Source organism: Spermophilus citellus, assembly GCF_964194105.1.
Source record: "Spermophilus citellus genome assembly, chromosome: 15".
NCBI lineage: Eukaryota > Metazoa > Chordata > Mammalia > Rodentia > Sciuridae > Spermophilus > Spermophilus citellus.
This window is the reverse complement of record NC_138195.1, coordinates 47,587,858-47,603,097: the sequence shown is the minus strand read 5'-3', so window position 1 is coordinate 47,603,097 and position 15,240 is coordinate 47,587,858. Positions and strand designations below refer to the sequence as shown.

Genomic DNA, 15,240 nt, shown 5'->3' with positions numbered 1-15,240 from the left:
TCCTCTTTTAAACTAAGCATTTTAGTATAGAGTATAAAGTGGCACACACAGCTCCTATGTTCTCTGTTTTTATATGTTTTACAAAATATATCATCAGGAAACAATAATGTCTTCCACATACCGTTCTCTGGATGGTCCCCAAATTTTTATTGTTATGAACTCTTCCATATTCGAATTTCATTGATTTTACTCATCTGGCTGAATATACCATATAACTTAAAACTTACCTGTGTGCTTTGGAGTAGGTTAATCAGGGATAATGAAGTTCATAACTGACCTTCCAGTTTAACATTTCAGTATTTTGGGGAGTAACATGGAATGGAATTCAATCTAAAAATATTAAGAAAATACTGAGAGGGGCTGGTGTTGTGGCTCAGTGGTAGAGCGCTCATCTAGCACATGCGAGGCCCTGAGTTCGATCCTTAGCACCACATAAAAATAAATAAACAAAATAAAGGTATTGTATTCAACTACAACTAAAAAATAAATATTTTTTAAAACAGAAAATACTGAGGAATATTGTTTGGATTATGGAGAGGGTTTGTTTTTGTTTTTTTTTTTTTTCCTATTCTCTTTATATCTGACTTCTTAAACAATAAGTTATGGTACTGTAAGTTTGTTTTTCAGAACATAAAAGTATTTAACAAGCCTTCATGCCTTCTGTTGTGGAATATTATGAATATTTTGCTAGGACTACTTTGGTGAGTGTTCGGAGGCTGCAATTAAGGATAATGTGGTCATAGTATATGAGCTCTTGGAAGAAATGTTAGACAACGGATTTCCACTGGCAACAGAGTCTAACATTTTGAAAGAACTGATTAAACCACCAACAATTCTACGTTCTGTTGTCAACTCTATTACAGGTAAGATAAAAACATACTCTACTAGGAACTGAGCAATTAAAATGTTATGAACAGCTCATTGTTGCTTATGATCTGACAGACTAAGATAGTCCAGTATGTCCAAAATTAAAATTACTGTAATGTTAAAATGGATATATATTTCTCTTTATTGAAAGAGTCTAGGTCTTAAATGATAAAGAACTTCTCTTGTTATGTAGGGTTTTCTGCAAAACCACAATAATTTTATTTAGCAGTAAATAAGATTGAATAAATTATCCTAGTTAGTCCTTAAAAAAAAGCCAGTATATGTGGCCACTTAAAAGAGAATTTAGCCTATTTATTGACTGGCATTTTCATATTTTTTTTAAATTTATGTATGTATTTTTATTTTTTGGTTTTGCTTTTGTTTGTTTTTTTTTAATTGGTTGTTCACAACATTACAAAGCTCTTGACATATCATATTTCATACATTAGATTGAAGTGAGTTATGAACCCACAATTTTACATAATGCCCTATTAGTAATTGTTGTATTCTGCTACCTTTCCTATCCCCTACTATCCCCACTCCCCTCCCCTCCCATCTTCTCTCTCTACCCCATCTACTGTAATTCATTTCTCTCCTTGTTTATTTTCCCATTCCCCTCACAACCTCTTATATGTAATTTTGTATAGCAATGAGGGTCTCCCTTCATTTCCATGCAATTTCCCTTTTCTCTCCCTTTCCCTCCCATCTCATGTCTCTGTTTAATGTTAATCTTTTCTTCCTGCTCTTCCTCCCTGCTCTGTTCATAGTTGCTCTCATTATATCAAAGAAGACATTTGGTATTTGTTTTTTAGGGATTGGCTAGCTTCACTAAGCATAATCTGCTCTAGTGCCATCCATTGCGTTTTCATATTTAGAATAGCATTATAGGGGCCAGGAATATAACTTAGTGGTGGAGGCCTGGGTTCAATCCCAGCACTACCAAAATAAATGAAAGTATAAAGAATACCTCTAAGATACATGCCCAGGTTTTTTTATGTTTTTTTTTGTTGTTTTGTTTTGATTTGTTTTTTACTTGTATCACATTTTGTATTGAAATCGGTTTTTTAATTAATTTTTTATATGTATATGACAGCAGAATGCTTTACAATTCATATTACACATATACAGCACAATTTTTCATATCTCTGGTTTATATAAAGTATATTCATACCAATTTGTGTCTTCATACATGTACTTTGGATAATGATGTTCATCACATTCCACCATCATTTCTAACCCCCTGCCCCTTCCTTTCCCCCTCCCATCCCTCTGTCCTATCTAGAGTTCATCTATTCCTTCCATGCTCCCCCTCCCTACTCCACTATGAATCAGTTTCCTTATATCAGAGAAAACATTCAACATTTGTTTTTTGGGGATTGGCTGACTTCACTTAGTATTATCTTCTCCAACTCTGTCCATTTACCTGCAAATGCCATGATTTTATTCCCTTTTATTGCTGAGTAATATTCCATTGTGTATATATGCCACTTTTTTAATCCATTCATCTACTGAAGGGCATCTAGATTGGTTCTATAGTTTAGCTATTGTGAATTGTGTTGCTATAAACATTGATGTGGCTGTGTCCCTGTAGTATAGACCAAGGAGAGGGATAGCTGTCAAATGATGGTTCCATTCCCAACTTTCCAAGGAATCTCCATACTGCTTTCCATATTGGCTGCATCAATTTGCAGTCCTACCAGCAATATTTGAGTGTACCTTTTCCCCCATATCCTCGCCAACACTTATTGTTTTTTGTTTTCATAATAACTGGAAATCCATATGCAACAAAATGAAATTAAACTTCTATCTCTCACCATGCACAAAACTCAACTCAAAGTGGATCAAGGACTTAGGAATTAAACCAGAGACCCTGCATCTAATAGAAGAAAAAGTAGGCCCCATCTCCATCATGTCTAATAGGCCCCAATTTCCTTAATAAGTTTCCTGTATTGCAAGAAGTAAAATCAAGAATCAATAAATGGGATGGATTCAAACTAAAAAGTTTCTTCTCAGCAAAAGAAACAATCTGTGAGGTGAATAGAGAGCCTACATCTTGGGAGCAGATCTTTACCTCTCACACATCAGATAGAGCACTAATCTCTATAGAGTATATAAAGAACTCAAAAAGCTAAGAATCAAAAAAAAAAAACAAATAACCCTATCAATAAGTGAGCCAAGGACCTGAACAGACACTTCTCAGAAAAGAATGTACCATCAATCAACAAATATATGAAAAAATGTTTATCATCTCTAGCAATTAGAAGAATGCAAATTAAAACTACTCTAATTTCATCTCCTGTCAGAATGGCACTTTTTATGTTTTGAGACAGGTTCTCTCTAAGTTGCCAAGACTGACCTTGAACTTGGGGTCCTTCTGCGTCAGCCTTCCAAGTTGCTGATATTAACAGGCATGCAACATTATGCCTGGTGATTTTTACTTTTTAACTTTCCAAAATGAACATGCATTTTATCGTCAGAAAAACATTAAAAGACAAAATGTAAAAATACAGATTCATAAGGCAGTATATTATAAAGTTTAAAATAATGGTTCAGTGGATGAGAGAATCCTTTAAGAACTGTAGTTGGTACCCCTAGAGAATCAGTGAAGTATAGAAAGAGATGGCACAGGTGACTTGGAAGGCTGAGCAGGGAGGACCATGAGTTGAAGACCAGCCTTAATTAACTTAAAAAGGCCCTAAGCAATTTAGTGAGACTCTATCTCAATATAAAAAAAATAAAAAGGGTTGGGGATGTGGCTCAGTGGTAAAATTCTCAGTACCAAAAAGAGAGAAAGAGAAAGGAGAATAAGATCATTCTTCATAGATGGAACTAGATGAGGAAAAACAAAATAAGTGAAAAACTTTGAGTTGTATCTACTCCTTTAACAGAAGCAGAGCTATATTTTTAGTTGAGTGAGAAATACGTTTGGAAAGTCCTTGAATGCTGGGTTAAATATTTAGCTGTGTTTTGTTTTGTTTTGTCTTTTTAGTTTGTGATACTAGAGACTGAACCCAAGGCCTTGTGCTAGGCAAGTGTTCTACCACTGAGTTTCACCTATAGTGCTAAATAGTTTGCTTTTCTCATAAAGCAAGTGGGGGAAAATTGAGGAGTTTCAAGCAGAAAAATAACATGATTGGAGCACTGTTTTTCAGAAAATCTTCTGAAGGCAACAGGTTGGCTGCAGAAATATCAATCATAAATTGACTAGACATCTGTAAATACAGTATGATTGCAACTGTATTTTAAAATCAAAGCAAAAAAATCAAAATAGAAACATAATACTGCAACCTATTTGTGGGGGAAATGTCTAAAGAAATGTTAATATAGTTGTATTTTGGCAGTAAGAAGATAGACTGATTTATTTAAAATTCACTTTTCTGAACTTTTTTTAATAAAGCATATACTACTTTTAAATTAATTAGAAGTATTAACCAAAAGTTAAATAAGTCACAGTTCAAGGATATGTGTTTTTGATAATTTTGTTTTCAACATAATTTACCAGGAAATTAGCCAAATATTGAACATTACCCATATTGTAGCTGAATGGGAAATACTAGAGTATATTCATCCATGTACTCCGCTGAGTCCTGCTTGGCATTGTCTCATATAGAATTCAGCTGAATACAAAAGAACTGAGTTATCACTGTATTCTCAGTGGAGACATTTTTCAACTGAAGGTTTTCCTCTTGTTTGCTCTATAGCAGCAGGGTGAGATCATTGTTGGACTACTGGAATTAGCTAGGTTACTGCTAACACACAGGATGCAAAAGATAAGTGAATGCATTTATCCTTGTTTGGCATGTAGACGAAGGACCACATGGCCTATTTCTGTCTTCTGGAAATTTGATATTGTTGGTAAGGATATGTGTTTGACAATCCTGGAGACCATGAAGAAAAATCCAGCATTGAAAAAGCAGCGAAAGCATTCATTTTCTTCTTTCAAATAATAACTTTTCTGATGACCATTTTACACATCCACTTTGTATTCTCCTTTTCCCATTTCTAGGCAGTAGTAATGTTGGGGACACACTCCCCACTGGGCAGCTGTCCAACATTCCATGGCGCCGTGCAGGAGTAAAATACACAAACAATGAAGCCTATTTTGATGTCGTTGAAGAAATAGATGCAATTATAGATAAATCAGGTAATTGTGTGCACATGGCCTTATAGGGAAAAAACAGTTTAGCTGACACAAGCTGAATAGAAAATTGAAGTCCCTTAGCAGTGTGGTTTCAGCAGAAAGGCATTTGTTTTCTAATGATTTATAAATCTGTTTATTTTGCCCAGAGGTTACATATAATTATCATAACCACTAGTTTAGATCTGCCAAACATTTGTAAATCAGAATTCATGATGCCTTACTTTAAGCCAGTTATCCTGTATACCTCACCTCTCCCTCATGCTTATGTATTCATTTTAACATTTATTGTATACCGACTGTATTTGCTCTTAATTTCTGTGCAGTATATCTGTTAAAGGAACCATCCCCCCCACCCCCATTTTTGTTTGGGTTTTTTTCTTGTTATTGTTTACAATAACAAGAATTGAACTCAGAGCCTCACACATGCTAAGCAACCATTCTACCACTGAGGTGCATCTCCAGCTCTTATTATTGTATTTTGAGACAGGGTCTCATTAAGTTGCCCAGACCAGCCTTGAACTTGTAATCCTCCTGTGTAAAACCCCTTTTCTGATTATTGATTGATTGATTGTACTAGGGATTGAACCCAAGGGCACTTTACCACTAAGCTACATTGCCAGCCCTTTTAATTTTTTTTATTTGAGACACAGTCTCATTGTGTTGCTTTGGGTCTCACCAAGTTGCTCAGGCCAGCCTCAAACTTAGAATTGTCCTTGCTCAGCCTCTCAAGTCACTGGGATTATAGGCATGTGCTACCAAGCCCAGCTCTGATTATTTTTTAGCAAGATAAAACAGTGGTACTGTGTTAGAATCATAAAATTTATTTATTAAAAATACCTCCTATCCTCACAATTTATACATAAGGAAACTGAGGCTCACAAGACTTAGACGACCTATTCAAGGTGGCACACCTAGTTGATATTGTGATAATGACTCATTGTGAATTATAGCCAATATCTTTTCTTCATGAATTCCCTTCCATTATAACATTAATATGTTCCATTGTACTATATATAAGACACCTATAAAAACTTTAATTGATCAGTGTTATAAGTGTCCTATAAAATTTTTCTACATATATATAGGACAGTGGACATAATGGGTTAAGAATAAAAGATACACAGAAATTTCTGTAGGTATTGGGCTGGGGATATGGCTTTGGGGTAGAGTACTAGCCTGGCATACATAAAGCCCTGGATTGATCCCAGCAGGGGTTTGAGCCGGGGAGAATTCATTACAGTAGTTCATTTTACAGAATAATGGATCATGCCCTCTTTCTTTTTTTTTTAATATTTATTTATTTATTAGTTATTGGCGGACACAACATCTTTGTTTGTATGTGGTGCTGGAGAATCGAACCCGGGCCGCACGCATGCCAGGCGAGCGCGCTATCGCTTGAGCCACATCCCTAGCCCCATGCCCTCTTTCTTAAAAGTTAACAGGTAGTTTAGTCCATTTCATAAGAAACCTGCCTAATTTTTAAATTATATTTAAAATATTTTGGACTTATATCCAGGAGCCTTAAAAGATTGACTATAGGGCTATGGTTGTAGCTCAGTGGTAGAGTACTTGCCCGGCATATGTGAGGCACTGGGGTTCAATCCTTGGCACCACATAAAAATAAGTAAATAAAAGGAAGATATTGTGTCCATCTGCAACTAAAAAAAAAAAAAAAAAAAAAAAAAAAGATTGTATCTGGGTATAGTGGCACACACCTAATCTCAGCAACTAGGGAGGCTGAGGCAGGAGGATCACAAGTTCGAGGCCAACCTCAGCAAAGTAGCCACTGGGTTCCATCCTCAGCACCACATAAAAATTAAAAATAAATAAAATACAGGCATTCTATCCATCTACAACTACAAAAAGTGGGGGAGGGGGGATTGGGGATGTAGCTCAATGGTTAAGTGCCCCTTGGTAACAAAAGAAAAAAAGTATGGAACACAGCAGGTGTACAATAAATATTAAAATGAATACATAGCATGAGGGAGAGGAATAGAGGGTAACTGGCTTAAAGTAAGGCATCATGAATTCTGATCTACAAATTTTTTTTGACTCTATAAAGGAGACAGGTTTGATTCTTCCATAGAATTCCTTAGAATTATATTCCACCCAGTTAGGTGCACACAAAGCACTCACTGAAAAAGCTGTCTGGATTGATGTAATGGAACCTCTGACGTGTTTATAAGGATGCAAAGCTTTGGTTAAGTCTGACACCCAGGGTGTATTCCCATTACTCTAGATATAGTGACAGCTCCAGTAAAGACCCAGAGTCCATTGATATTATCACCCTTTTTCTTTCTTTCTTCAGGATCTACAGTCTTTGCAGAAATTCAAGGAGTCATTGATGCTTGCATTAAGCTATCTGGAATGCCCGATCTCTCTCTCTCTTTCATGGTAAGTTTTGTTGTCCTGTTCTGTAGCCTCTTGTGTGCCTAATTCAAATGAAGTACTAAGTAATAAATACTGAGATAAGTTTGTATTTTAGGTTGTAGAAGATTATCTCAAATATTCCTAGCACAATGTCCTAATACAGTAGATGATGAGTATAGCCTTTATGGAAAAGCTAAAGAAGAGAGGTTTTTACCTAAGTGTGCTAGAAATGGCTTAAAATTAGCTGATGGCTTCTGCAAATTTGCAGGGTTACTTTTAATGAATAATTAGTTGTTTTGCTGATATGAACAGGCACTGGTCTTTTGTATCACTTTAGATTCAGCATGACACACTGCTAACAATTAAGACAATTGAGTTCGGGTACTGTTTTGTCACCAATTTCTCCATGAGTTTTTTGGGGAGGAGGAGCAGTACTGCGTATTAAACCTAGGGGTGATCTACTACTGAGCTACATCCTTGGCTCTTTTTACTTTTTGAGACAGGATCTCATTAAGTTCTAAGGCTGTCATTGAATTTGTAATCCTCCTGTGTCAGCCTCCCAAGTATCTGGGATTTTAGGTGTATAGATAGCACTGTGCCTGGATGACCTTAAATTCTTTGAAACTCCGTTTTTTTCAGCTATGGGAAGAAAATAATAATTGCTTTTTCTCCCTCATAGTTATTAGATTTCAAGTAATATATATAAAATTGTAAACTGTAAAGCTATAAAGTTGTGTTGATGTGGTTATAATAAACTGTTATAATACTGACTGCTTTTTTTTTTTTAAGGAGCATACTAATTTCTCATAATATCTGAGTAGTATGGCCATACTCATTATATTCTGTGTGTATGGTTCTTCTATTTTCTTGGCAGAACCCAAGGCTTCTAGATGATGTCAGTTTCCACCCCTGCATCAGATTCAAGCGTTGGGAATCTGAACGAGTTTTGTCATTTATCCCTCCAGATGGAAATTTCCGACTCATATCATATCGTGTCAGCTCACAAAAGTATGTTGATACATCAACCAAAATCTGCCATCACATATCAGTGTACTGAATAGAACTCTACTTTCCCTGTTTCATTCTGACAGTTTGATGTTTGAGTTTATTCTTGCTCGCTTTGACTATGGCTCACCAGGAGACCCGATGAGAACTGGTGAAAATATGTGCCTAAAAAAAAAAAATAACCAGAGTACTTTGAATATAAGAGTGTAAAAAATAAATGAGGCTATAGTAAAATCTGTAGCCAAGAGCAGGCATTTTGGATCAAGTGTAACCTGGGAAAAATCATGAACTAGTGCCATAATTTTACCATGACTTAGTGACTAAGAGGAGACAGACCCTTCTCAAGCTACTCCCCAACTTACCAACTTCAAGTCATCCTTCTGTGCACTGAATTTTATTTATTTATTTTTCATTTGTTCTTTATTTTTTTATCTCTGTCAGATATTCCTGATGAATATAGTTTGACATACATACAGGGAATATAACTTATTTTAATTAGGATCCCAGTCTTGTGGTTGTACATGATGTAGACTTTCACTGGTGCTGTATTCATATATGAACATAGGAAATTTATGTCTGATTTATTGTACTCTCTTTCCTATTTCCGTCCCCTCTTTCTTCCCTTCATTCTCCTTTGTCTACTCACTGAACGTCTATTCTTTTGTCCCCCCACTTTTATTGTGTTAGCAACTGCATATCAGAGAGTTGCTAACACACAATGAAAGTGTGTGTTATCAGAGAGAACATTCAGCCTTTGGTTTGGGGGGATTGGGTTATTTCATTTAGCATGATAGTCTCCAGATCCATCCATTTTGAGGCAAAAGTCATGAAATTATTCTTTTTTATGGCTGAGTAATATTCTATTGTGTATATATACCACATTTTCTTTATCCGTTCATCTATTGAAGGGCCCTAGGTTAGTTACATAGCTTAGCTATTGTGAATTGCCTGTTGTAAACATTGATGTGGCTTCATTACTGCAGTATGCTGATTTTAAGTACTTTGGGTATAGACTGAGGAGTGGAATAACTGGGTCAAATGGTGGTTCCATTCCAAGTTTTCTGAGTAATCTCCCTACTGCTTTCCAGAGTGGTTGCACCAACTTGCAGTCCCACTAGCAATGTGAGTCTACCTTTTCCCCAAAATCCTCGCCAACATTTACTGTTACTTATTTTCTTGATAATTGTCATTCTGACTGGAATGAGAATCTCAGTGTAGTTTTAATATGCATTTCTCTAATTGCTAGAGATGTTGAACATTTTTTCATATATTTGTTGACCATTCGTATTTCTTGTGTAAAGTGTCTGTTCAGTTCCTTTGACCATTTGTTGATTGGGTTATTTGTTTCTTTGGTGTTGAGTTTTTTAAGTTCTTTTTGTATCCTAGAGATTAAGGCTCTGAGGTGCAGGTGGCAAAAATTTTCTCTCATTCTATAGGCTCTCTCTTCACATTGTTGATTCCTTTGCTGTCTGAACTGAATTTTAAATTAACATTAATTTTAATTTAACATTATAGGTTGTAGTTAGTTTGTCCTTTGAAAATATGAGAAGGAGAGGCTGAAGCCAAGCCTAGTAAAATCTCTGTAAAATCCCAGTAACTTGGGAGGCTGAGGCAGGAAGATTCCAAGTTCAAGGCAAGCTTGGGTAACTTAGTGAGACCCTATCTCAAAATTCAAAAATGAAAAGGGCTGGGGATACAGCTCAGTGGTAGAGCACCCTTGAGTTTGGTCCCCATTGAAGCAAAAAAAGAAAAAGCATATCAGGGGCTAGGGATTAGTAGTGGAGAACTTGCCTATCCTGTGTGAGGCACTGGGTTCAATCCCCAGGTCTGGGGGATACACACACACACACACACACATATATGTAATATGTATGTATACATGTATATGTATATATAGTTAGAAGCATTTGGGTAATGTAAGACTCAAAGGCAGAGGAATTGTTTCTTGATTCTTGTCACTTAGGAACTTTTTGGGTATGTATAACTTCAAATTATTTTTCAGTGGACTCTTATTTTTTTTAAACTAGAACCATTTGCCTAAATTATTTATACAATAATTAAACTTCAGGTTTCTGTCTTGGTTTGTATACTTACAGATGAGAACTCAGTTTCTAGCACACTGGTATGAAAACATGTTGTATCCAACTCTCCCTTGTGCAGATATAGCATCTGCAGTTCTAGAGGTATAAAGCCCTATTGTGGAGTTGGAGGCAGGCTAGAATACTCTGGACTGAAGTTTTTTTCAGTCCATTTCTGGAGCTGCCCCACACCATTAATTGTGTGTATTGTGCTTTCCTGTCTTTTTCTCTTTTTAGTCTAGTGGCAATACCAGTGTATGTGAAACACAGTATCAGCTTTAAGGAGAACAGTTCTTGTGGCAGATTTGATATAACAATTGGACCAAAGCAAAATATGGGAAAAACTATTGAAGGAATTACAGTGACAGTTCACATGCCAAAAGTTGTGCTGAATATGAACCTGACACCAACACAAGGCAGCTATACATTTGATCCAGTCACCAAGGTACAGCCACTTCAAATCAAGAGTGAGCAAGTGTTTCTGCAATCTATTTTGTGATTGGGGATTATGGGGGAAGTGTTTAATGTCTTATTTAAAAGAAAGTTCCTATAAAACCTGGAGATACTGCTGGGGTTGTTACTCAGTGGTAGAGTGCTTGCCTTTCTTATGGAAGGCACTAGGTTCAGTCCTCTGCACCACATAAAAATAAAATAAAGGTATTGTGTCTATCTATAACTAAATATATATATATATATTAAAAAGAAAAAAAACTGGAGATAATATTGTGCTGTGCTTCTGCTGCTAACTGTGGAAAGAATCCTGCATCTACCACTGAGTAAATTAACAGAAGAGTTCATCACTTCTGTGCACACTTTCACAGTGTACACTTACTCATCCATTGATAATGCAGAGTCTCACCCCACTATCTAATGAAAAAGAAAAGCTTTTTAAAGAGAGAAAAACATTATGTGGATATAAGAAGATGGGGTTGTAGCTCAGTGATAGAACACTTGCCTAGCATGTGTTCCTTAGCACTACATAAAAATAAATAAATAAAGGTATTGTATCCATCTACAACAAAAAATACATATATAAAGGAGGAAGATAAGGGCTGGGGTTGTGGCTCAGCAGTAGAGTGCTCGCCTAGCCATGTGCAAGGCGCTGGGTTCAATCCTCAGCACCACAAATAAATAAACAAATTAATTAATAAATAAAAGGGGGGCTGGGGATATGGCTCAAGCGGTAGCGCACTCGCCTGGCATGCGTGTGGCCCGGGTTCGATCCTCAGCACCACATACAAAGATGTTGCATCTGCCGAAAACTAAAAAAATAAATATTAAAAAAAAAATTTAAAAAAAAATAATAAATAAATAAATAAAAGGTATCGTGTCCAACTACAACTTTTAAAAAATTTAAAAAGAGTAAAATAATATAGTTAGTAATTGTTAGATTTTTCTATAGAAATTGATCATTAAGACTTGTTTATGCTTTTCTAACTTAAAAGCATCATATATTATTCCATGGGGGATATTGGCTAAGAAAGCTGCTTCCTAATCTACTTACACATTCCTCTAGTGGAATTCCAAAAGATGACTTTTCTGTCATCTTCCTACTTTGGTAGAAAATGATTGTTTTTAACAGCAGAGTCAATCAGCTGCCTGATAAATTAAAAGGCTTATTTTTTAATAAAGTCAAAGAATGTTAAAGATCATTAACCCTGTGTTCTAAGGATTCAGAGAACCTTCCCAGAAACCATTTAAGACTGAGCAGGGAAGCTCCACATCCCTGGCTCTCCACCCTACAGCTTCAACTCTAAGAGCTTCATTTTCTCATCTGTTATTGAGCTTCCACAGAAACAGTTGCTTTTTAACAAAGGATACTATGGCTACAAGTTTTAACACCAAGATAAGTCTTTTCATTTTATAGTAAAAGAAACTGGCCTAGAGAAAAGCCATGAAAGCAGTATAATGGAAAGAATACTTGAAATCAGATAGGCTTATGTTCACCTGTGTGACCTGTCTTTTAACCTTATCCTTGAGTATTTGTCTTTAATAAATGGTTGAGGGTTTGTTTTTTTTGTCTTTTTGTTTTTTTTCAATGTCCTTTTAAGGTATTAACATGGGATGTGGGGAAAATCACTCCACAAAAGCTTCCAAGTCTTAAAGGACTGGTAAATTTACAGTCTGGAGCACCCAAGCCAGAAGAGAATCCTAGCCTCAACATACAGTTCAAGATCCAGCAGCTTGCTATTTCAGGTAAGTTTTACTTGTGTTTAAGTGTAATTAAGTTTTGCTGAGCTCAGTTATTAGGCACTTAGAAAAGTAACAAACATTTCCCACTATAGAAAGAACAGAAATGTCAGTTTGCCTTTTATACAGTACTAGAGGGCCAGCCTCCAGGAATCAAGGACTTTGCAGAGCTCCTATTTCACACAGCATCCCTTCACCCCCCACCCTCACTTAAGCACCACAGAGTCATTCATATTCACAGAAGCAGAATTAGCCTTAAAAAAACATTCCCTCCTACATGGTTATCTTAACTAAATCCATACCTTCAAAGTATAGTAATTCACGTATTGTAGAAGAGACATTGCTTCTAAATAGTGAAAGGGATATTTGTTAGTGTCAGATTTACAGCATAATACCTGTTGCTCAACAAATATTGTACTATATTATTGTTGGAATTATAACAATTTTTTGTTTCATTCTTTATGACACAGGCTTAAAAGTAAACCGCTTGGACATGTATGGGGAGAAGTATAAGCCATTTAAAGGAGTCAAATATGTCACGAAAGCTGGAAAGTTTCAAGTGAGGACATGAGAAGAGGCCAAAATTCCTCAACAAGATCAATTTGTTTTCAAGTGTCATTACAATTTACTATTAGGTACCAAATGGGCGGGAATACATATTCTAGTTAAAGCATTTGTGTTGAGCTATACACCACTAACAAAGTTATTTAGAAATTGATGTAGGGTTCTTAAGGAGCTTTAAGCTAAGGAATCTTTTCTAATGACTTAGCTTATTTTTTATCTTTTCACTTAGGAAGATTATGGAGGTGATTTCTTCCATAGGTGGGTACCAGCTGGATGCTGCACACTGTAACAGGAAAGGCAGAAGACTACATTGATAACCTCACTTGCTCTCCTAAAGCCAGTGAATTGGTCTTATTCAGCAGGAACTGTCTCAATCAGTGATGTGACATGTCAGGTGCAGCCAAATGTCACACCTCCTGATCTTAGCCATCCCAGTCCTATCTGTCCTAACAGAGGAAATTCCCCCCACCCAAGAAGTTTACAAAAACTGCCTCTTCAAGTGTTTGCCTTATTCAGCTTTTCACTTGTGCCATTAAGCAAGCACTGTAGCAAAAGCCACTTCCACATGGCCCTGGCAGGGAGCACTACTGCTCCATGCTCCATTCACACTGTACTTGGTATTGTATTTTTTATAATAAGATTTTTATGTAAAGCTCAAGATTTTGATTTACAAGGACCTTGCTGCAGTAAATACCATCTCGACTTTGTGCCACCGGTTCAGCTGTTAGCACAGTAAAAATCATTTGTATCAAAGGGGCAAATGCTTTATTATGGTAATAAAAGGGAACATACTTTTGCTTTCAGGAAGTTATTACAAGCATAAGTGTTTGTGCTTTTTAAGCAAATTAAGGTAGAAAAGAGAAACTTAGGTGAAACTTTAGCCATCTTCATGCTTTATACAGCTTTATCCAACATCACTTATCCCACAGTTAACCTAAATGCCTCATGCCCTAGTTCAGCAAGAGGAGGAAAATGTATCTGCCTCATTATCGTTTTTTTTTTCTTTTTAAATCTTTTATCTTTTGTTGAATATGCGTGCATCCCTTTTCTTTAGAGGGAACTCCATTTCATACCATGTGCATTTCAAGGCTATTATGATGACTCCCTCCTAAAACTGTTGCACAATTGTCAGTGCAGTAATTTAATAACTCTGCCATACTGACAACAGTACGTGGAAGAACCTTATTGAGGCAGAAACAAAATTCTTAGTAACATTTATGATACCGTATTGATCATCATGATTAGAAAGTCAGTCTGTAGTTGTTACCATTTCATCAACTTCATTGGTTTAGTAGTCCTTGCCCAATTATTTTGCCTCGTTAGACATGAAAAAATGAAGGGAGGCTAGAAGTTAAAACTTAAGTACTGAAGTACTCTTCCTGTTTCTTTGTTGTTACTTGTGCTATTAAGTTTTCTTCTCCTTGTGGCTCCATTCTGTTTTCTTTTATTGTTTCAGCTTATAACTCTCTTTTCCCTGCCACTTTAGGGTTATCTTACAGTCATCTCATTTATTTTGTCAAGCGCTGGTGGTTGGTGCACCCATTGTACAGTAGCATTCTTACCTTTGCTTGCCTAGGGCATCCAGTCTGCCTTTCACATAGTAACAATGGCACTTTTTACAACTTATAAATTTGTAGAGTAACCAATCTCAGATTGGCAGCTAGAGTCAAAATGTTGCCAAATATTTATTCCCTTTATCTAATATTGCTTTATTCAATTGCTTGTCCTATTTTTATTATCTTAAGAGTTCTTTCCTCAAAAGAGCAATCAGAACATTTCCTTTTCTTTCTTCAGAATCCCTAATCTCAACCGTCCATACCTGCACTGTACAATTTTCTTCCTGTGCTGTCTTATATTCAAGTAGAATGTATGCCAAGAGTCCCTTGCCTCTATCAATTTCTGCTAAAATGTCCAAGTAGACTTTTTCCTTCTACAATTAAATTATTGTATTTATTAATTTGATAGAGTCCAATAAATTCTTTCAATAGCTCTGGCTATACTGTCAATAAAAAAATGAAAGCAACA

General features: G+C 36.1%; 1 protein-coding gene across 4 annotated transcripts in view; it reads left to right on the top strand.

Moving 5' to 3' along the window:
- Nucleotides 1-15,240, top strand: part of AP3M1 (adaptor related protein complex 3 subunit mu 1) — a 28,105-nt gene extending 12,865 nt beyond the window's left edge. For 3 of the 4 annotated variants that reach the window (XM_081268676.1, XM_081268678.1, XM_081268677.1), the window contains exons 3-9: nt 692-863; nt 4,874-5,011; nt 7,317-7,402; nt 8,253-8,386; nt 10,699-10,906; nt 12,513-12,657; nt 13,122-15,240. In XM_081268676.1, the coding sequence (XP_081124802.1) occupies nt 692-863; nt 4,874-5,011; nt 7,317-7,402; nt 8,253-8,386; nt 10,699-10,906; nt 12,513-12,657; nt 13,122-13,222 (984 nt within the window). In that variant the 3' untranslated portion in view covers nt 13,223-15,240. Of the gene's footprint in view, nt 1-691; nt 864-4,873; nt 5,012-7,316; nt 7,403-8,252; nt 8,387-10,698; nt 10,929-12,512; nt 12,658-13,121 lie in introns of all 4 variants that reach the window. The other variant, XR_014019061.1, reaches the window with a different exon arrangement.